We start from the raw sequence: 23,454 nt of genomic DNA on the forward strand, positions 1-23,454 counted from the left end.
GTAAGTGTATAATGACAGAAATGGAACACAAGGCAAAATATTTCTTTGCAAATAAATATACTGATTTTAGATGTTAACTTCTGTGTGTATATATAAACATTGAATAACAAAACCTGGTCACAAATGGGTACATATATTAACTTCTGTAAATCCAAACTTCTCTCATTTTACTGCAAAGGTCAAGTCTTCGACCATAAAAAGGAAGGAGAAGAGAGTAGTCTAACTGGTTAGACAACTTTCTTCTGTGCCAGGATATACTACAATCAAGAATGCTGTGTTAAATTTATACAAAGAAAAACAATTTGTCAGAGACACTTTTAATTTGCCATTGTTCCCCCTCCTCCTCCCGTCATCACTGGTTGCAATATGGTGGTGGAAGCTGGAAGTTTAGAAAAATCTTTCAGCAATGTGATCTGAAGCTATGGTTCTAACAGTCTATGGGTTTACTGTTAATTTTAATGATATACAGTATATTAAAAACACAGTATATGCAGCCTGCCCGATAGCTGGGCATCCCTGCTACATAGAATTCTTAACTACCAAGATTTAATATTACTTTATGTACATGTATGTTACATCTGTATATGGACATGTCCATATACAAAAATGCACATTGGCAAACTGTATGTCTTACAGGTAGTCCTTGACTTACGACCACAATTGAGCCAAAAATTTCTGTTGCTAAGTGAGACATTTGTTAAGTGTATTGTGCCCCATTTTACCACCTTTCTTGCCTCAGTTAAGTGAATCATTGCAGTTGTTAGTAACACAGTAGTTAAGTGAATCTGGCTTCCCTATTAACTTTGCTTGTCAGAATGTTATTAAAGGTGATCACATGGCCCCAGGGCACTGCAGCTGTCATAAATCTGAGTCAGTATGGGGATGTTCCAACAGTCATAAGTTAAAAAAAATGGACGTTACTTTTTTCAGTGCTATTATAACTTTGAACGGTCACTAAGTGAACTGTTGTAAGTGTTGAGGACTATCTGTACTGTACTTTATTATTAATCACCATGTTCTAGAAATTCTATGTAATTAAAGTATTTTGTTTATGTATACTTAATCTATCAAGAGTTATAATTCTTTCCTGAAAGAAAGGAGCTGTTCTCCTGTGTCACTTAGGTAGCAACTTCAGGGTTACTAATTGCTGATACTCACCTCTGCCTTTAGGCACAAGATTAGCCAACAGATATTCAGAAGCAAAAGTGTTACTATGGCTTTGTGGATGCAGCATTACTAGGAAATATACTAATACGGAAACATTTTCTTTATATTTTCTTTTGGATCAGATAATTCAAACGCTATGTCAAAATTTATATTTGAAGAACAAGAGTGAGAAATATAAACAACCACAATACAGGGAGCTTAGAAAACTGCCTTTATTCTATTAGTTGTTGGAAACAAGAAATAGAGAAGAGTTTAGTTTGCTGCAGAACAGCAGGACATTCACAGGATGGGAATTTGGCCAGCGGATGATAAGCAAAAGTTTATGTTCAGACTGGAACCAGATTCAGCAGGGGTTAACTTAAAGCTTCTGGAACATTCAGTGACCTTTAATGTAAAAATAATGGCCTTTCCCTTACTCCTGAAGGAGGTATTAAAGATGACTTTTCTGGGTGTGTTTAAGTCATAAAAATGACCTGGATAGTTACAAATGTGGGAAGGGCACCATTCTTCATTTGACTTTATTTGAAAGTACACTCTTAAAAAAACCCAGAACACTTTACGCAGAAGTTACAAGCAACAGTATTAGGAAATCCAATTATACAAAAAATACTACATCTAACTGGGGCATATAGATTTATTTTTTGGTAACACACAAAGTGGCACTAATTACATAGTAACTATAAGGTAACTAACATGAAATCACAGAACTGTCACTTCATAGCTGGGTGGGACTTTTGGTGTTTCAGAGAAATAATTTTCCAATTATTATTTTATGCTTCAGAGCTTTCAAACAGAAGGAGGAGAAAAAAATCCTTCTTTTAAAGTGAAAACACTGAACTTATTCAGGACCTTTCCACAGCTATGTGTGCTGTACCTGAATAGGCTAGAACATGTTAGTTATGGAGTAGTTACAGCCCAATTCTCAGTGTCGCCAGCTTTTTCCCATTTGTAAAAAAAAGCAAGAAGTTAGAGAATTGTCTTGAATTAGTGCCTGGCATATTCTGCATGGCATACTCTGCAAATGCAGAAAAAAGTTTTGTTAAAGGAATGTTGAAGTTAACCCTTATGTGCACAGATGTATTTGATGCAGACCATTATAAAAAAATCATGGTTGGCTTCTAAATACTGGTAGCAAGACTCAATTTTAAATCTCTTAAGTAAATTATAGATAAATGAAAAAGGCTGGTAATCATACACTAAGATTAATAAACAGCACTTCAAAAATTCATTGAGTGCAGGGCACTGCTTCAGCCATCTTCCCTTGGCTGTGCTTACAACAGAAGGCACCCAGATTTTTTCTTGCCACGTCGGGCTTGTAAAGCAGCTCTAGTAGCCATTTCAAAAACTTCCCTCACACCGTCTTTGGTCTTTGCACTGCATTCCATGTATCCAAAAGCACCAATGCGATTTGCCATATCTCTACCTTCTTCAGGTTTGACTGGTTCCTATTAAACAAAAAAGCTAATTAATTTGAAGGCAAGGAATTTATTTAATATATACATACATATATATATTTCCAGTTCCGATGCAGTTCAGATTCTATAGTGACTAGAATAATTTGGGACTATTCTTTTCTAGAACATGGAAACTTTTTAAAATTAATGTGATTATAATATTATCCAGAGTTTTGATGGCAGTTTTACATATCAATAGTAAAACGATTTTTAAAAATTCAAGATAAATACACATTACAACAATCATTTTATTTTCATGCACATAGCTCTGGGGAGCACATATGTTGGGTATTCTTAATCTGATTTAGTAACTTCAAAATTTTAAGTATGTTTCATAATCTATGTAATATGATGGCAGGTCTTCTATTTGAATCGGTCTATTTTTCCCCCCAGAAAAGTCACAAGAGTTTGCAGACCTCTTAGATTTAAGTACAGAACAATATAATTAAACCAGCAAAAGTTCAAATCTTCAAACATTTACTGCTATTTTTCTTGATGTGCTCACCTTGACATAAATTGCAGTATTATTTATTTTTGTTGCATTTGCATTTGGTGCATATGCTCTGAGAGCAAAAGGACTGAACATCAGGAAGGAGATATCAGTTTAGCCACATTAGCAAAATAATATTTGGAATGTTGGGGAAGTTACTTAAAGGCTTGCTACAATCAATACTGGGCATCTTGAAAGCTACCACACTAATTTTTATGCAGTTTGGCATGATTCATAATGATCTAGCTTTTCTGTAAGGAACCTTATTTCTGGTGAAAACACAAATTTAGAAACCTTAGTAACCCAAATGGTAAAGAAGTACAACTTAAAACTATCTTCATCCCATCATAATGTTCTAACAATTTAACATTGTTCTATTGGGCACATATGGGGGGCTGTGTGAGCGTGCACAGAACACACTCAAGGGGCCGCATGTGCATTGCATTTTGGGGGGTTCGGGCATGCACACGCAGATTCGCACACACAAACACGCTTTGGGCACTCGGAAAAGGTTAGCCATCACTGCCCTAGGGAGTAGTCTAGGAGGCAAATAAAAGCCTTTAATGTGAACTTGATTAAGGTGTTATCAATTTCAGACAGCTGCTGGGAGCTGGCCCAAGGTCCTAATCAGGTAATTAAGGCTGAAGAGGGAGCTTGTTAACTTTTCAGGGACCTCCTGGACTGTGGAAAATAGCAACTCAGTTTAATTATCTTTGCCCTGCAAAGGGGCAAGAAAAAGGGAAAAAATGGGTCAGGCACAAGATAACGTGTACTGACTGTAATGGCAAACATGTGACAGAGAAAAAGCTGCTATGAAAGTTGCAAATGCAGGAATTGGTTACAAACTTACTTTTTCATCACTGCTATAATTGCAAATGGGTGCTGTCTGAGGCAGTTACTAAACAAGGACTATCTGTCTAATCAAAACTGGCATAGTTTATTTGACAAGGCTAACAACAATAATAAAAAAGATGACTTGCCTGCTTCATTTTAGCCAACTCCCGTCTTGTGTGTTCATCATTCCTCAAATCCTTCTTATTTCCTACCAGAATGATGGGTACATTGGGACAGAAGTGTTTCACCTCTGGAGTCCACTTCTCTGGAATGTTTTCTGAGATGCAAATATCAGAGATCAACTCTTCAATCAATATTAAACTAAAAATAATATCAGTGATTTCTTTATCCAAAAATAGTCATGAGAATTAGTTTCCCCATATCTTTTTATATCATAGAGCAGCTGCCTCACAGGATGAGTTCTCCAGTGTCTATTTAACATAGCAGTCTTGACAAGTAATGGAGGCCTGTGTTGGAAAATATGTTATTAAAACATTTAATATTTAAATTAAATATTAGCTAAGTAAACTTAGGTAAAACATATATGAACAGTTAAAAGTCACAGCTTTTCTAAGCAAAGAAAAGTACAGGCAGTTCTTGATTCACAACCATTTAGTAACTCTTTGAAATTACAATGGCACTGAAAAAAAGTGATTTATGACCCTTTTTCACACTTATAATCATTGTAGAATCCCCACAGTCACACGATCAAAATTCAGACATTAAGCAACTTGCTCATATTTATGAACATTGCAATGTCCTGGAGTGATATAATCACTTTTTGTGACCTTCTGGCAAGCAAAGTCAATGGGGAAGCAAAGTTTATTTAACAACCATGTTACTAACTTAACAACTGTAGCAAAAAAGGTTATAGAATGGAGCAAAATTCATTTAACAACCGTCTTATTTAGCAACAGAAATGTTTGGCTCAATTGCAGTCAATTGTGTATTTAAAATAACACTTTACTTTTCTTTCAGGCAAGGGCATGATTTTATAAAGATGAATTTCTATTACAAGAGAGAGAAATTATGTTGTGATTGTACTATTGCCTCACAGTTTTATCTCATTTATATGTTGTACAGGATGCTGATAATACAGGTAGTCCTTGCTTAATGATGGTAATTAGAACTGGTAGGCTCCCTCAGTAAGCAATGTGATGGTAAAACAAGATACCACTGACTACGCTGATTTACAGAGGTAGTTGCAGCAGTCCCAGCTGCCATCGTTAGGCAAATCCTGCATGATCAGAGCATCCTGTGGTTAAGTAATCACCATCTGAGATCTTCTGCTAGCTTCCCTGTTGACTCTGGTTGCTAGTCGCTGGCAATGAAGATAGCAAATGGCAATGATATGACCGCAGGATGCTGTGGCTATCCTAATTGCAAAGTGGTTGCCAAGCTCTTGAATTGCCATCACATGGTCCTGGGGACATTGTGATGGCCACAACTACAAGGACTTATTGTAAAACTCCCTCATTCAGTGCCATTGTAACTTTGAACAGTCACTGAAGAAGTTGTTATGCAATAAGGGCTACCTGTATAGTAATTTACATAATATGGCATGTGTTTCAATTTTACCTACTTACCTAAACTATCTGGACTATCAATTGAAAAACACATTAGTATAACATCGGTGTCTGGATATGAAAGTGGCCTAAGTCGATCATAATCTTCTTGTCCAGCTGTATCCCATAAGGCCAGCTCCACCTACAGGAATAATAAGTACATTCATATTGGAAAAGGAAAAATGTAATGTGACAAAACATAGCTACTCAAGATTCATTTCATAGGCTGCCACTTCTCCTCATCCATATAGGCATCCTGTGCAAAGTATGATCTTCAGTTGTGATAACAAAGCTATGGGAGTACAGCTAGTCTTCGACTTACAACAATTAGCTTAGTGACCGTTCAAAGTTACAACGGCATTGAAAAAAGTGATTTATGACATTTTTTCAGACTTATGACCGATGCAGAATCCTCATGGTCACGTGATTTACATTCGGATGCTTGACCACTGACTCACATTTATGACGGATGCAGTCTCTCTGGGTCAAACGATCACTTTTGGAAACCTTCTGACAAGCAAAGTCGATGGGGATTCACTTAACAATCGAGTTACTAATTTAACAACTGAAGTGATTAACTTAACAAATATGGCAAGAAAAGTTGTAAAATGGGGCAAGACTCACTTAACAAATTTCTCACTTAGCAACATAAATTTTGGGCTCAATTGTGGTTGTAAGTTGAGGACTACCTGTAATTCCTTGTTTTTGATGCTGACTTGAAGGGGCGCTTCAAGTTTTTTGCTGGCTTGTTGAAACCACCTGTTAAAATCCATTTACATCTTCAAATATTTAGTGTGTTCATTATTACTAAATGTGACTGTCTTATGGATATTAATAGCAGAGCATAAGTAAGTTTAAATAATTCCAAATATTCAGGCCCGTTCTAATTTGCAAATTATTTATAAGAAATAAATCCTATATTAAATTATGGGTTACTTTCCACTTCGTTTATGTGCCATTGCAAAAGCTTCTGTAAAACAAAAATATAACTTAGAGATCTACAAAAAACTACACACCACCTTTTCAAGGTTTCAGAAATGATGCTAAAGTAGTGCATCTCCTGGAATCACATCTCACCTTCCTATCTTCAGCAGGACCATTTATGAATGAAAGAGATTTTACCATTGTGAGAAAAGCATTCTGGATCCAACATATGGCACAAAACTTTAGTTTACGTATGGTAGTCTATAAAGTTTTTAAAACAGAAATTGACAGTGGCAGAAAAACATACCTGCTTTCCATCAACTTCAATATCTGCTACATAGTTTTCAAATACTGTAGGAACATAAACTTCAGGAAACTGGTCTTTACTAAATACAATTAGCAGACATGTCTTGCCACAGGCACCATCACCAACTATAACCAGTTTTTTCCGAATGGCTGCCATAGCTGTGAGAAAAACAAACAAATTGATTATTAAAACATACAAGAGGTTTTTTTTAAAACTTATTTCATTGAATAAGGGAGACAAGGAAAATGATAGTAAAATTACTGAAAGTTAACTTTCTATTGCTATTTCCTGCATCGAGAAAGTTTCTGAGGTCCCATTCCTCACTAAATATAAATTAAACTGCATCTATCAATTCATTTCTTGTTCTAGGCTTAAATACAACAGCGAAATCTAAGACTGCAGAGTAGAATTTAGTTTGATTTTTTTAGAGCCCAATATGCATTGTAGTCTGGTGCAAAATACACACATATATAGAATTAAAGAATACAGAACTAGAGCATATGTTTAGGGTCCAGAATAGAAGAGACTTCACAAATCGCCTTTAAAAAAAGTCTACCCAAAATTTCAGATTAACTGAGAGTGATTCTGTTGCTGTCAAACAACTGGAAATCACATAATGCTCTCGTTATATAGAGTTCTACCAAGTGACCCAGTTGTTTCTTTGTCTAACATAATAGTTTTTTTTACAAGGCACTGGCTCTCCTCTCAACTCCTCTTTTTGTATATACAACACTGCGTTTCTTGGATCTTCGCCATCTTCTCCTCAGCTGAAACACTGCAGATGTTGTTCTACTTCAATCTACAGCATCGTATCACTGTCTTTCTTTATTGTATTCTTAACAGCATAAGGAAATAGAAAGGAAATAATGGGCACATTATTAATAGCTATTTTTGATTCTTTGCCATAACAAAAATATTAAATATTATTTCCTACTCCTGCAGATAATTCATTCACTATACAATGGACGGATTGGAAATTCAAGTGAGCTAATCCAAATGGAGTCTTAAGTCTGAGGTCATGCTATAAATAAAAACAGCATGATCACATCAGTCTATCTTCTTATTTACCCATCCCATTTGTCCAGAAGGCTCTGGAAGGCAGCCAGATAAAGTTTAGTTGGCTTCCTTTTGGTTGCAATGATTGTGCTCAAACAGAATGTGTATCTGTGTGTATGTGTATAAATAAAAAATATGATATAATGAATATAAACCTAAAGTGGCATTGCAAGTATTATTTATATGTACATTATCAATCCTTAATGTTTTAAGTAAGTAAAATGATTTCAGTTTTAGAAATATTTGAATAGCCATGTTGCTTAACAGATATATTTACTGAATCACAATCCCTTTGCCCTTTCTGTTTCCTTGTACTCATGATTTTTTTTCCAACTTTGTCCTTTGCTTAAATTCTTTTCTTTTGAACAATTACAGTTCAAAGTCTTTTCAATTCTTTTAAAGAGATACTATTTATTTTAAGACTCGGAACCCAATCAAGTGTATCAATCCAAAGATATTTTATATGTGGTCTATCTAGGAATGCTGCTCCCTCAATAGAAGTGATCCAACCATAATCCAACTTCCAAGTGGTTTTCAAGGACAGCCCCATATAGTAATGGAGCAGAGAAGTGACTAGGGCATGGGTGACTGTCAGAATTGCCCGGGTGATGTTATAAAGTGTATACAACTTATTTTATGACTCAAAACATGGGGAATACTAACATTAATTTTGGGTGATTTCACTGCTAAAATTCATCAGTACAAGAACTGCATGTGGCTTGCAGTTGCAGACTGCCCTCCATAGTTTCATAACTCATTCACAAAAATGTAGACGAGTACCAGATTCAAAACAGTAACCTGGAATACAACTAACTTTCTTTAAGCAATCCAAAATGATTACTTCAGTGCATAATACTGACTTGCTTTAATGTGCCACAGGATATATTATTTTTGTTGCCTCAGTCCAACATAGCTATTTTGTAAACTGACATTATCTATTCATGAGACAATACATTCAATTCTTTAAAGATCTTCTTTGTGCAGCCTTTTATTTCCTTCCTCTTCCCATCCCTACAACCTTGGGAAAAAGATCTGTCATGAAGCTCAGAGGGCTTTTAAAGAGGCAAAAAAGATAGAAGTAATCTCCCCAGTTCCTCCAATGTATTTATTTGCTGCCTTAGAAGCCTTATTAGGGACATAAAGTAAGAACTTCCAAGGTACAACTCTCAATTTATTTGAGAAATTTAAAAAATATATGCATTTTATCAAATTTTACTTTTGCAAAATTTGGAAATACTTAGGCAACATCTATTTCCAAGAATACTGCTTGCTTAGTAACTTGGTCAGAGGCAATAACATTGCTATCAGAATAGTATTAGAGATGGTCTTTGTTTAAGGGACTCTGGTTCACCAGTCATTCAAATTTACAATGGTACTGAACAAGTGCTATGTATGAGAGGTCCCCATACATATGGCCATTACAGCATCCTATAGCCATGTAATCAGGCTTTGCAACATTCCCTGCAGACTTCCAACAAGCAAAGTCACAAGGAAGCTGTAGGAAGTTAGAAGTTGCAGTCACATGAGGTTCTGACTGAATAATGGTAACTTGGATTGTGGGAATTGCCATTACTAAGCACAGTGATGTAGTTTTTCAACTTACAATGTATTACTTAAAAAGAGTTTCCAGTCTGAATTAGTATTGTTAAGTGAGGACTGAATCTTAATTCCTAGCCTTTCCAGTGATATGTGTTTTAAAAAATGCTTTAAGTAGTATATAAAAGAAATATATATTTATTAAAATAAATCCCATGAATAGATGTTTCATACAGCTTGCATTTTTTTGAAATGAGAAGATTTTAATTCAGAAGTGAATTAAACATGGCTCTCATGTACTTTCTACAGCAAGGTAATTGGTAAGGATGTGCAAAGTGTTCCATTCCAAGGATAGAACATTCTGGGAAACTCTGGAATGTTCTTTTTTTCTCCAGTTATGCTGATCTGATTATTTGCATTGGTCAGAAATTTTTTCCAGAAATACATTTCTGAAACAGGAAACAGTCTATTCCAGAGGATTTCTGGAAAACTGTTGGACTACCTCCTGAAGAGCCAGAGAGGGGTGGCCGACAAGAAAAGTGAGTGTTTTAGAATACAAGGTTTTCCAGTATCCTAGTAGCTGCAATCAATTCTTATTAAACACTCATAGTTATAGTTGGCCCTGACACTACAGGCCTTGAGAAAGACAGTTAGGACTTGGCTCTTTCTCTGGATACTTGGCTCAGAATGAGCAAAATTCCCAATTAGTAAGACTTAGCATATTTAATTCTGATCATTGTTTGCTCTGTTTGTTTTAATGGTATATGTTATTTTTCTTTTATATCTTTGTTTAATAGTTTTTGTATGCCACCCAGTGTCAGTGTATGAGTTGGTTGCCATGTACATATCCCAAATAATTAATAATAAAGAAAAGTATCTTTAACTGTCTAAAATATGTTTATATGTATTGATTTGGTTTACTTATAAAGTATGATCTTTAAAAAATCATTATTTTTTTTAACAAGTCATTATGACAGGGCCCACACATAATATGAAGCCATAAGAGCTGAAATGGTATAGTACAGTAAACTAGGCCAAATTACATTATGGTTTATATGTATGTGTAAAACAATCCATAAAAGCAGTGGAAGGGATATATATTTTTCAAAAACAATCTGGTTTATTCAGCATGTTTTGTTGTGTGTTTACATGTGTGCTGTCAAATCTTATTTCTCTTCCATTGTAAGAATTGGTTTGCTCTTGGCTATTAAGCTCAGACTGTTTCACTATACAGAAAAGTACCCAGCTCACCTGTTCCCACTGAGAGGATTAGTAAAATCATTCAGTAGAAAGATAAGGCTGGAATGTGGAGGGTAGTGAGCAGCTTATCAAAATTCTAGTTTTTGTTCCTCTATTAGAAGGAAAAAATTGTTGCTCTGTTCCCAGTTGATGGTTAATAAACTAATGATAAAAGAATGGCTGAGCATGCAGAAAGTCTAACTAAAGGTCACTTGCCCATAAATGATTTATAAATAAAAATGGAACATGTGGAAAAATGAATCTAATATGATATATGACCCATCTATAATAATAAATAAATGCAAACATTAGTTTAATCCCAACTAAGTAAAATGGTTTTTTCACAAATGTAATAGAATTTAGAAAATGTACGTAGCATGAAAGGGGAAAAAGCATAAATCACTATCCTGGTCTAAAAGTAAAAGTTATGCATCAGTTGACTTAAGTGTTAAATATCAGAGTATATTCAAAACTTGTCAATTGATGCCATTCTTTTCCTATGAAAGGATTCATAAAATATGCTAGTCTAAGAGAAAATGGGATTTAGCATGTTGTAATAATCCAGTCACTGTATTAACATGCTGTATAAACCAGGTCATCACATTAAATCATAATATATTTTGTTGGCTGTATGTTAAATGAATACAGGAATGTGTTTTGTTAACATTTAGGATTTGTAAATAAAATCTTTCCGCATTTTTGAACAAGCTCTGGAGTCATGAGCTTTTAAGGAAAAGTGCTGAAAAATATTTAAGATTATATTTCAAGTCTATTATTTGAGTCACACAGAAGTTAGTGCTTACTTTTGGCATAGTATGATTATCTGTGAACAGTGTAAGAAAGACCTATTTGATTAGAATTATGTAAATATATAGATGAAAATCTGGAAGGAGTATGGCAGTGTACTAACATTTAATGCTATTATTTTAGAAGAAGGATAATTGAAAAATTATCTTACTTTACGATAAGGGTAAAAAAACTAGGGCAATCAACCCCCGTTTATTTAATCTACAGGTTTTTTTTTTTCCAAACATACACATTGGTTGTACATTGTAACTATAATAATATTTCACAGGATGTCAAAAATTTAGGATATCAAATCTGTATTGAAATGACTGTCAGCAAGACAAACTATTAGACAAAAATAGTTTAGGATTAAGACTAAGAATGACATCTATCTATCTATCTATCTATCTATCTATCTATCTATCTATCTATATAAAATTTGATTTATATGCTGCCCTTCTCCGGAGACTCAGAGCGGCTTATAATGCGTTAAGCAATAGCCTTCATACTTTTGTATATTTATACAAAGTCATCTTATTGCCCCCATAATCTGGGTCCTCATTTTACCTACCTTAGAAAGGATGGAAGGCTGAGTCAACCTTGAGCCTGGTGAGATTTGAACTTGCAGTAATTGCAGGCAGCAGATGTAAGTGGATGTTAATTAGTCTGCTGAGCCACTAGAGCTCTGAGAGAGCTCTGAGAGAAATTGTGAAAATATTTGATGAAAAGTATTTTGTTATTTGAAGAAACAGCATCAGTGTTGATGTTAATTCATAATTTATAATTTATGAAGTTTGCTTGTTTTAATAAACCACAAATGTTTATTTGGGTTTCTGATATGACAAAATGCAATTCATTTAAAATAGATGTGAAAGCTTCCAATTACCTCTATATAGCCACAACTGAGCTTTTTTCTACCTTTCCTTCCTACCACATATTAGCCTAAACAAACTTTTAAATTTATTTTAAAATATGAAATGATATGAAAATAAAGAACAGTACAAGAAAAACAAAAATAAAAAAAGTTTGAATAGTTTTATTGCAAGTGACACAATTTTAGACACCCATGTTCAACAGTTCTGTCCAGATAGACATGTTTATAGATGGAGACAGTTTATTATAAGTTACTTTTCTAATTAAGTAAAAACAAAACCAGTGTAAATAAAACAATCATTAAATAATTCAAGATTCTCAGTCAATTTGATATTTTAGCAAATGCTATCTCAGATTTTAAAAATGTTTTGTTAAATCCAAAGGACAACATAAACATTTCTTATTTTGCATCATATGGAGTATGCTGTACCAAATGGAAAAATGGGCAATACACTAGAAAAGCTTCCACTGACATTAAGAATATGTATCATCATTTATTATCCCTTTAGCCAATGTTCTTTAACAAAGAGTTCCAGGCTGACTCACTAATTTGCAATAACAAGTCCTCTTCTTAATTCATTCCAGAGTATATTTGTATAGTATTTAAGAAGTTTCCTCAATCTTAAATGATGTGGATATACTGTAATATTATATTAAAATCTAACATATTTTACTGGTACCCTATCATGATTTTGCAAAGAAAATTTATCTAAAAATAGTTAGGTGACCAATGCTTATGCAAAATACATCTATTAGATCAATTCCATAGTGATACTCTACTACTGACTACTTCTGCCCAAAGTTTTTGTCTGTGCCAGACTTAAATGAGACAATATTTACTCTGCAGGGGCAGTCAGAAGCAGGACAAAACATTTTTATTGTGTCCTGCAAAACTCAATCCAAATAATATTCATTCTCTTGTCAGGAAAGACGTTAAATGTCCTGGAAAGGACAAAGGTGGCACCCCAAATGAAATAAAGCAAACATACTTGTTACCATAACCAGAATATCCAGGAAAAGTATACAGCCAAGATTAACTCTCAAGCTACAAACTTCATTACCTCTGACCAAAACATCACCATCTGGAATTAACCTGAACTCATTTGTCTTCATCCAGCCTGTTAATCAGTAATATTCCTTATTATAGCAATTTTATGTAGATATTAAATCTAGAGAGAAATGATCCTTTAACAAGACAAATATTACAGACCAGAGATATACAATGACACTGGGAGACCTGAGATACTACAGGTCAGACTGGGGGAATTTTGAAAAAGAGATCATTGAAACTTTCTATATGCACTGAAAGTAGTTTTCTGGAGAGAGGAATAGATCCTTAATCCAAAAGACTGAAGTTCTGAGAAAGCTCTTTAACAAGGCTACAGCTGGTTGGATGGGAAGATCTCAAAGCAAACATATTTCCTTTGCAAGAGATTAAAAAAAAAGATGATTAATAATTTTCTCCACCATACAGTGGTGGATTGCTACCGGTTGGCCCTGGTTTGGGCGAACCGGTAGCAGCAGCAGTGGGGGCTCCGCCCACCTGCCTGGACATCATCAAATACAACCTGCGCATCCGCAGACGGGGCGTGCGCGAGTGAACCAGTAGCAAAGGTAAGTGAAACCCACCCCTGCCACCATAGTGTCATGACAAATACCATCAAAGAGAATAACTACTGGAATATGATCCAAAAGTGCCAGATATGTTTACCACGGTCAATGATACCAAATATCAACAAATTTCAAAAGATTATTTGCTCAAATGCTTTTTTGGTCACCAAAGAAATTCCACATGGCAAACACGCTAGATCAAAACAATAATAAAGAGAGTAAAGTAAAGTGACAAAAACAGGTAACCCTACATAACCATATATTATGGAGGCTAACCCACCCAACCAAGAATTAAACTATTAGAATAAGCTACTACACTCTATCTCAAGGCTTGCTTTACAACTGAACAAGATCAAGACTGTACAATCCTGGGGTGGGGGGGTGCTGTTCCACAGGGCATGTGAAGCTACAAATTCTAACCCTCAAGATATTCAGCATAATTTACATGCATCTGAAGTTGTGATGCCACAACCTTTTTAATCACATTGGTTAAAGTAGTAAACTGTAATTAAAATTGGCCCATTATGATAATTACCCAAAACTAAATCAAGGACAGGTTCAGAAGAGGCTTTTTTGTGGAAAAGAAAATCGTCCTCACAAATAGGCATCCAATGACTCCATAGAATCAACTCATAGAGAAGCTGGTTTATTCAGTCAAGAAAGACAAGAGTGATAGCAGCTTTTGCTGTTTGAGATATCCCAACTATATCCAGAATTTGTAAGCTGAGAAGAGTCCAAAATAAAATAGTTACATCCACACTATCGATTTCCTCAATACTGTAAATTTAAGGAAGTAGATACAGGTGAGCCTGCCTGTAAAGAGTGCCATCAAAGTGGACCACCAGTCGCCCCAATTTTCCCTACCAACAGCTTAGTGAAGTATGTCTCAGCAATTTAACAATCCACTGAGTGAACACAGTGCTGACAGGGAAGTTTTCTTTGCTGCTCTTGCAACCACAAATTATCTCTAACTGCACTCTAGTCCATTTTCAGTGTGATCTGTATCCAGTTTTGGTCTGTTAATCTCCTATTTATTGTTTCCAATTTAAATCTGAGTCTGTCTAAGCCATTTTCATATTTTACGGAGCAGCCAATATTTTAACACTACCACCACAAAACAAGAACTCAGAACTCATTCAGGAAACTCTTCAAATCTCATGAGTTTTAGATCAGAATCCTTTTAAGCAGACCATTTCTACAGGGAATTGTGCCACCAGTCATGTACATAAAATAGACCTTGGGTTAGTAGATATTTATGTAATGGATACAGTCGTTTCATATACAGGTAGTCCTCGACTTATGACCACATTGAGGCAAAAATTTTTTATTGCTAAATGAGTCAGTTAAATGAGTTTTGCTCCATTTTATGACCTTCCTTGCCACAATTGTTAAGTGAATCACTGAAACCATTATAAATATGAATCAGTTGCCAAGCATCCAAATTTTTGATCACATGTCCATAGGGATGCTTCAAGGATCATAAATGTGAAAAATGGTTGTGTCATTTTTTCAGTACTGTTATAACTTCAGTCGCTAAACTAATAATTGTAAGTCGAAGACTATCTGCATATGCTTTTGCATATTAATTTTCATTCTGTTTTAGTAGAAATTTCTTACTTTCTCTTTGGTCTACTAATTTCAAAGTTTACTGCATATTGTCTGTATTTTCAAAAACTTTTTACATACATACAAAAAATTAAACTGAGACTGTTCTTGTCTATGTAGTGACTGAAAATGTGTTCTGAAAAGTGTTTCTTCTAGCCATTTTGAAGTCTCTACCGTTGCATTTAGTCCTAATTCATTCTATCTTAGATTTATTGAAAAGCATATTTTGCTCAATTTTAATCTATAGTTAGACTTAATGCCAAGTTTGTATCCATATGCTAGAATTCTGTGCCGGACTAATTTCAAATTCTAATATATAGCTGCAAAGATTTATAAATAATTCTGAATATAAATATTGCTTATGAAAAGAATTTTCTACTTGTCTCTGCAGCATCTGCCCCAATTCTGCTTTGCAAGAATCCCAAACTTCTGAGACAGATGGGGTTAGGTGCTACAAACTCCATCTTGGATCCAAAGCACATTCTTGCTCTTTTGGGGGTAATAAAAGCAGCAGAAATTCTCTTTTGCTACCAGAAAGCTAACCATTACCACATAATAGACTTCTATGGACCACAGTCTACTTCATCAATTACATTATCATCTCACAATATATATATATATTTATTAAATTATTTTTGTAAGAGAATACTAAAAGCACAGGAGAGAACTAAAGTAGTACTGTATTTTAATATTGTACAAAAGAAAAACAGTAACAAATATTTGCAGATGGTGACCACTCAAAAAATACTTGCTGGTTTTGACATACCGGTAGATATTTTGATGGGATGATTGGTATATTCCTCAAAAGTAGTATTAAATCTCTATGTGACTTTCAGCTCAGTCTTCTTATACTTAAATTGACCTTTATGATTCATTTTTTCACAAGGACAAATGTTGAAGACAGTGACAAAGCATTTGAGGAGTTAAAATACTCCCTTACTGGATATTTCTGACATTCAATGTGGGTGCAAATATTCTCTTGCAGAGATTTCTTTATTCCTAACAAAGTGGAAAAAGGCAGAATTTTTCAAAATGTATTTCATGAAACTATAGTTCCAGGAAAGCTTGGGGAGGTTCTATGAGATTAAAGGCAAAACAAACAAACAAACAAACAAACCACAGCCAATTTTCTATCACTAGAACTTTGCCTTTTAATCTTGGATTTTTTTTAAAAAATGAACAAGTTCTTCAGCCTGAACAATTTGAAACCCCCTGCAATAAGTCACTTCTGATTGATGATGGTACATTATCACACTGAACAGTGAGGAGTTTTGTGAATAACCAGTATTTTATAAGTATAATTAACTCACAAAGGTTGAGAAGGCAATGAAAGATAAGTAACCACATCAGTGCCTTATTTGATTGTACTTAACATCTATGTATAAATAGTCATTAAGTTTCTTAGTTCTTGAAAAACCTTTGTGCAATTCATCCAGAGCAGCACTGGTTAATGAACCATGGAGAAAACAAAAGAACTGTCAAAAGCTCTGTGAAAAAAAATAGTTTCAACTTTACAGATAAGGAAAAGGACATAAAAAGATATCCAAATGTTTGAAAATGCCAATCAGTATTGTTCAAATGCTCATCAAGAACTGGAAAATTAGGGGTTCTGTTAATATCAAGAAAGATGTCAGGCACAACTGCCAGGAAAATTAGTTGGGATGCAAAGAAAAAATCCATAGTTAACCTCTACTGAAATACACGCTTCTCTTAAAGAAAGTCATACATACTGTCATGTATGTATCCTAATGTTCAACCTAAATGTTGGAGATGTGATTGTTTAGATGCTACGTATTATCATATATGGTGGACATGCAAGAAAGTCAAGGCTTTTTGGATAAAGATTTGGTGGGTTATGCAAAATGTTTTAAAGAAAAAAATTCAATTTTCTCCACATTTGTTTTTACTGGGTATAGTTAAGGGTTTTTCAGTGGGTGAAACAAAATTGATATTGTATATGGTGACAGCAGCCAGGTTACTGATTGGTCAATATTGGAAAAGGGTTGATGTGCCTACAATTCAAGAATGGACCTTGAAGATGGCCAGTTTCGCAGAAATGGCGAAGATATCAGCATACTTAAAAGACCGGACTCAAGAGACTTATGTATGGGAGTAGAAGAATTGGATAGATTATGTGCAGAATAAATACCAAACCAGGAAGTACCAGATAGTTTTTAGCTAAATGTTGTGTAGAAATGTATAGTTTATAAGGGGCAAAATAGCTTATTGTGATGTAGAAATTTATAGTGCACAGGGAGGAGAATAGAGGGGTGGTAAAGTATGATATAATACAATGTGGATGGATTTCACCTTGGGGAAGTCATGGGGAGGGAGGGTTTGGGGGGGGTTAGGGAGGGATGGGGGGGAAATGGGGGAAAAATTGTTGTTTGTAAAACTTTTTCAATAAAAAAAAAAGAAGAAAAAAAAGAAAGTGGTATGGCTATTTCAGCATGCACAATAAAGAGATACTTGAACAAAAATGAGCCGCATGGTAAAGTTGCCAGAAAAAAAGCCATTGCGGATTGGTTCATCAATACCACAAAAGAACCCACTCACAATATGACAGACAGCACCTAGAGAAACCTCAAAATTAGCAGAACAAAATCATTTGGAGTAATGAAACCAAAACCAAACTTTATGGTCATAAGAATAAACACTGTTTGGAGAGGAACCTATACAGAGGAACACACCATTCCTACTATGAAGCATGGAGGTGGATCTCTGCTGTTTAGTTTTTTGGGGTGTGTCTGTGTATGTGTAAGGTACAGTGGCATGGAAATTTAGTCAAAACTGATGGCAAGATGAATGCAGAGTATTATCAGAAATTAATGGAGGAAAATATGCATTCATCAGCCTGCAAACTGCACATGAAACAGACTTGGGCTTTCCAACATGACAATGATCTGAAACATAAGGTCAAATTTACCCTTCAGTGGCTGCGGCAAAACAAAGAGAAGGTTCTAGAGTGGCCATCACAGTTTCTTGATCTCAACAACTTTGGTGAGATCTCAAACATGCAATTCATTCATGCTAGACAACCAAAGGATATACAGGACCTGGAGGAGTTTTGTCAAGAGGGATGGACAGCTTTAACACAGGAGAAAATAAAGAGTTCAATTCACAATTATCACAAAAAACTACAAGCTCTCATCACAAATTCTGCAAGGGGTATGTAAACTTATGAGTACAACTGTAATTGCCACTGTCTGGCTTGTTTGCATTTTATTTCCTTTGCCTTATTGGTTCTGTTTTCTCTAGACTATTCCCAATAAGATAGTTATATATTTACCATTCTTCAAAATTATATTTCATGTATCATTTGAAATGAACTATGGTTCATAACAGCATATGTAATTGTACATTTGATTCTCAAATTTGGAGACCACCTACTTATCAAAAGGATAGTCTTGTGGGAACTCAACTTCAAGTTAGTGATCTTTATACAGAAAATTCTATTATCAAATCCAGATATTAATGCAGCACTGATACAATGTCAATTGAGAGACAGAGAGAATGAAATGTTATCTGATTACCAATGACCTCACTACAAATATTAAAGTGACCTTACTGCCCCTGTTAAAAAGCACATACGGCTCTCCACAAGATAGATGCTTTAAAACTGCGTAGGAACCAAATCCTATAAGAAAAAACAATCACCATCCATCTTGTTTCCAATGCCTAGATCACATACCTGATCAAGAAGTATATCATAGCTTATAGTATCAGAAGTCATTAAAAAAACTAGAGAAACTTAACATTGTTACAACTGGTTCTTTTTCTGGCATATTCTATATTATTTGTCAAGGTGATCAGGGCTACTTGACAACCACAGTTCTGAACCCGTTCAGCAATGCTGATTAGCAATGGAGATTCCGATGTTTTATGTACAGCTTTCAGGAAAACACAGCCAATTGTACCAGCTGTTGTATTCCAAAATATCTGAAGGGTACCAGGTTACCTATCCCTGAGGAATGTTTTCTCCAAAAGCATCTGGATCCATTATTATTCTCATGATCAATCCTCAAAAATACGTTACCAATGTGATAATAGATGTTAAAAATTCTGCTTCTTGGAGTTCATTTTAATTTCAATTCCTGTCAGCTTGTAAATAATCAAGATGGAAAAGAATATGGTCATAAATCCTCTGTCCACTGGACAAGAATTCAAAATTAGGTTGCATAATTTATTAAACTGACTAAATTAACCAAAACACAATGTTTCAGAACAAAAAGTACCATTGTTCATATTTTTTGAAACACAGAACATTGCATAAATACTTCCTTACTCTGATTACACAGCCTTCTCTTCTACTGCAGTGTTCAACACACAATATTAGTGTGGTTGCTATGGTAATCACAATAGCATATTGATAGGCCTTCATTATTTGACAGGTGTTTGATAGGAGAAAAACTACTGATTTTAATAGAGATTAACTATTCTGGCTACTGAATTTGCAGTATGGAAATATTAATGTTTATCACTAATTGCCTGCTAGTTTTAGAGCAATGAAGCATGATAGATCTTGCTGCTACTTTTATTAGTCATAGCATGCTGTGATTGGTTATAGCCGTCATAATTAATTTATCCTTCCCTGATGTTACATTGTGTAAGAGTAAGACAAAATCCAAAAATCTGCAACATTCATGAGACTAACATGAATGTTAGTCTAGAAAAGTCTCCTAGAAAAATATTTTTCTGTGTATAATTCTCAAAAATATTAATTATGATGGTTTTATTACTGATTTTACACTACATTCTCTCCTTATTCAGGCCAGAATTCTTCATTTATAAGGCACAAATCACAGACTATGAACAGACAAAGGAAACCACTGTGGCAGCCTTGGCTACTATGTTGCTATTTTAGTAGTAAAAAAAAATCGTATTTTTACTGTTCTGCTGCCTCAAAGTCATCTAATGAGTTTCATGGCATAATTTAACACTGTACCCAGGTCTCACCAGGATACAATGTTGTGCCACTATATCTTATTTGTTCTACATAAAATTAACACGTGTGTTAGAATTCATAAAGCACAAAGACAGAGATCTCACCTCAGCCACAAAGTCTCTAAATAGTTTCAGGCAAAACACTGTTCTTTCACTTTCAGCACCACCTAAAATTGGAAAAGCAGATATATTGTAGTGTTATTGAAATATTGCTTATAAAGTAACCTAAAAAATATCAAAATATGTACTAAGAATAATTTTAGCAAAAGTTACCTCACAACATATATGGTAGTTAGAACTTATGAACTTACACTAAGTAATTAATGGGAATACTCAGGAAATGCTTTGTTTTTATGCTTACTTACCTTAAAGAAGATAGCCAATCAGAGATGAAATCAATTTTCATCGAATAATATTAATTTTCTCACATTATTTTAGCTGAGCTACTTATTTCGTAACTGTTATCAAACAGCCCACTTCAAAACAGCATTCTCCTTAAATAAGTGGGATGCTCTTAGGGCAGGAAGGCCTAGAAATACTAACCCCAAAAACTACCAAAAAAAAAAAAGAAAAAAGAAAAAAAAAGCAGGCTTCTAAAAGCAAAAGTTTCTTTCAAACGTTAGGGCCAAATGGACTGTTAATGACACTCTTACTCTGCAAGGATTCAGCAGAAGATGTGCCATCCAAAGCACCCCGAGGATTTTAGTGAAGTCTAAAAAAACAAAAAAAAAACAAAACCTAGTTCACTTAACTTCTTTCGCTTATGTTTTTTGCGTTTTAATTTGACTTTTAAACACATATGAGGAAGAACCTGGGAGGGTGGGGAGGGATCCGCCGCCCCTTCTCCAGGCGAATTATCCATATTCAGAAGAGGAGGAGGAGGAGGAGGAAGAGGAGGAGTGGCGGGGGAGGGAGGAAGACGCCCTGATAGGACCGAGGCCCCACCGAGAGACCGTTTTGTTTCCGCCTCTTCGAGACCCCTCCGCTTAACTCCGCCAAAGGGGAGAGCAGCCTGTCGCGCCCTGAAGTCGAGGGAGACGTGAGCCTCCCCTCCCCCCCGCCCCCCACTCGCCCCGCCGCCCTCGCCCAGCAACAGAGTGGAGGGAGCCTCGGCGCCCCCTCCCCTCCCCTCCCCTGGCTTCTCAACCCCCGCCCAAAGGAGCGTGCGCGCGAGTGCCGAGTCGGGGAGGGGGGCTTCCTATCCCAACCGCCTCTCCGGAAGAGAAGAGAGGAGGCTCCCGGAGCGGCCGCTGTTGGCGGGTGGGGCAGGCCGCACTGGGAGCGGCCGCAGACGGCCAAGCTTCCGCTCCGTTCCACTTCTGGGGTTTCTCTTTGACGGAGCCCGCTCGCCGTGCGAGGGAAGCCCCGCAGCCCCGTCCAACCCGCTACCTGAGGGGGGGGCTTCTCCTGCGTCTCCCCGGCGCCGCCTCCTTATCCGTCCACGGGCCCAAACTCCGGCGGCAGCTAAGAACGGAAACCGGCGGGGCGGGTGAAGGAGGAAAGCGCGTCCACGGTCTCATACAAAACGCGACGTGCGCGTTCCCACCCCCCTGTGCAGCCGAGCAGCCAATCAGCGGCGGCGGCGCGGAGGCTGCTGGGAAAAGGCGCTATAAAAGCCCGCAATCTATTTGTGAACACTCTGTAACTTTCTCGGCAGCGTGAGGAGGTGGCGGGTGGGGTCCGCGGATAATTGTGTGTGTGTGTCTTTGTGTTTACGTGTAAAGTAGGACTCAAGGCCAGGTTAAGTTGCCTCTTATCTTGCGGAGCCGTAATAAATTATTATTTTTTGTTTGGACAAAGCGAGTCAAGCGGGAAGTTGTTCGACAAAAATAAAGCAGGGCAGGGCTAGGCGGGGTCAGACACCTGTTGACGATTGCCCAAGCCGGGAAGAAGGGGCCAGGAAGACTTCCGTATCTAAATATCTTTATACGACTTTCTCTAAAATTGTAATCGTAGATGCGTGACAGGAAAGTGTAAATTTCAAAGTTCAAGGTTTTTTTTTTCTTTTACATGGGGGCTCCCTGGTATGACTAATATCAACCTTCAAAGTTCAATGGGACTTATCCAAGGGATTGATAATATTTGTAGTGCTATAAATTAAAGTAGTATTTTAAAAATTATATTTTCATATAATAAATGTTCAGGGGTTAATGAGCAATCTGACACTTCATGAGGGGAGTTGATGAGTTGAAGAATTTGGGGATCTCCATTGTAACTGATTAACACAATTTGTACTGTTTGGGGTCTCATAAGAACCGGTGTGCAGTGTACATTGTAAGACATTTTCCTCTATGGCACATTGGTCTGTTTTAATATTGGCTTAAATATTCAAATAACCAGTTATGCAAACAGAGGACAAGATTATATAGTATGTATGCAAAACCTGATGGAAACATTACAATGATAAGAGGACTCCTGCAGTCATAGAGAGATCCCTGTTCTTTTTACACAGCCACTCTGATGTAGTAGTGAAGGTATTGGATTAGAGCTGGTCAGATCCAGATCCAGATCCAGATCCAGATCCAGCCATGAAAACTCCTTGGAAGTATTTATCATGTTTAGGAACCGTCCATTTCCCTCATAGAATAACTATGCTTTGAGCCAGTAGATTTGAGTGTGATCTATCTCACATGGCTTAGGAAAAATTGGAGACCTATGTATATTGCCTTATGCTTCTGGAGGAAAGAAGGGATGCAAATCTAAGTACAAGAAATTTTCTACAATTTCAATTGCTTTCTTTTATAAATTATTTCATGAGAATATTAATAGCATGGATGAGTATATAACTTTGTCTATATATGCACGTTGTAATTCTACTGCAATCAGATTTTTGTATGGCAATAATAGATGAAGCATGGCAATGAGGATGTCCGTAGAGAACTAATAGATTAGGTATTTTACTCAGATGCTTCTTAGTTTTGTGGTATGAACATGACTGAAATATCAAAACAGAAGAGATTGTATGGAACTAACTTTATAGCCAGAGGAATTTGGTTTCTACCAAATGAATTAGTGAAATAATATAAGTACTAAATTATTAATTTATATTCTTTCATGACAATG

The 23,454-nt window shown here is 35.9% G+C and overlaps 1 protein-coding gene across 3 annotated transcripts; it reads right to left on the minus strand.

Moving 5' to 3' along the window:
- Positions 1-1,361: 1,361 nt before the first annotated feature.
- RHOA (ras homolog family member A) lies at positions 1,362-21,998 on the minus strand. 3 transcript variants are annotated; one of them, XM_034441013.3, is made up of 7 exons: positions 21,781-21,998; positions 20,497-20,558; positions 16,214-16,446; positions 6,742-6,899; positions 5,532-5,652; positions 4,092-4,222; positions 1,362-2,612 (listed from the first exon to the last, which is right to left on the minus strand). In XM_034441013.3, exons 4-7 carry the CDS (start codon positions 6,895-6,897, stop codon positions 2,439-2,441), a joined length of 582 nt encoding a protein of 193 aa, XP_034296904.1. In that variant the 5' UTR covers positions 6,898-6,899; positions 16,214-16,446; positions 20,497-20,558; positions 21,781-21,998; the 3' UTR covers positions 1,362-2,438. The 3 variants fall into 3 exon arrangements, with proteins under 3 accessions (XP_034296904.1, XP_034296894.1, XP_087743794.1); XM_034441003.3 differs by lacking the exon at positions 16,214-16,446 and having other exon boundaries at positions 21,781-21,977; XM_087887668.1 differs by lacking the exons at positions 20,497-20,558; positions 21,781-21,998 and adding an exon at positions 18,374-18,536.
- Positions 21,999-23,454: the final 1,456 nt, after the last annotated feature.

Source organism: Pantherophis guttatus, chromosome 2 (assembly GCF_059756535.1).
Source record: "Pantherophis guttatus breed Tessera chromosome 2, ASM5975653v1, whole genome shotgun sequence".
In the NCBI taxonomy this organism is placed as follows: Eukaryota; Metazoa; Chordata; class Lepidosauria; order Squamata; family Colubridae; genus Pantherophis; species Pantherophis guttatus.

What these genes read in the sequence shown, in the direction of transcription:
- RHOA (XM_034441013.3), bottom strand. Translation starts at nt 6,897, where the DNA reads ATGGCAGCCATTCGGAAAAAACTGGTTATAGTTGGTGATGGTGCCTGT. An exon ending in TTGAAGTTGATGGAAAGCAG is followed by an intron (nt 5,653 to 6,741) that starts GTATGTTTTTCT and finishes TTATTCCTGTAG; the next exon opens with GTGGAGCTGGCCTTATGGGA. An exon ending in AGTTGGCTAAAATGAAGCAG is followed by an intron (nt 2,613 to 4,091) that starts GCAAGTCATCTT and finishes TTTGTTTAATAG; the next exon opens with GAACCAGTCAAACCTGAAGA.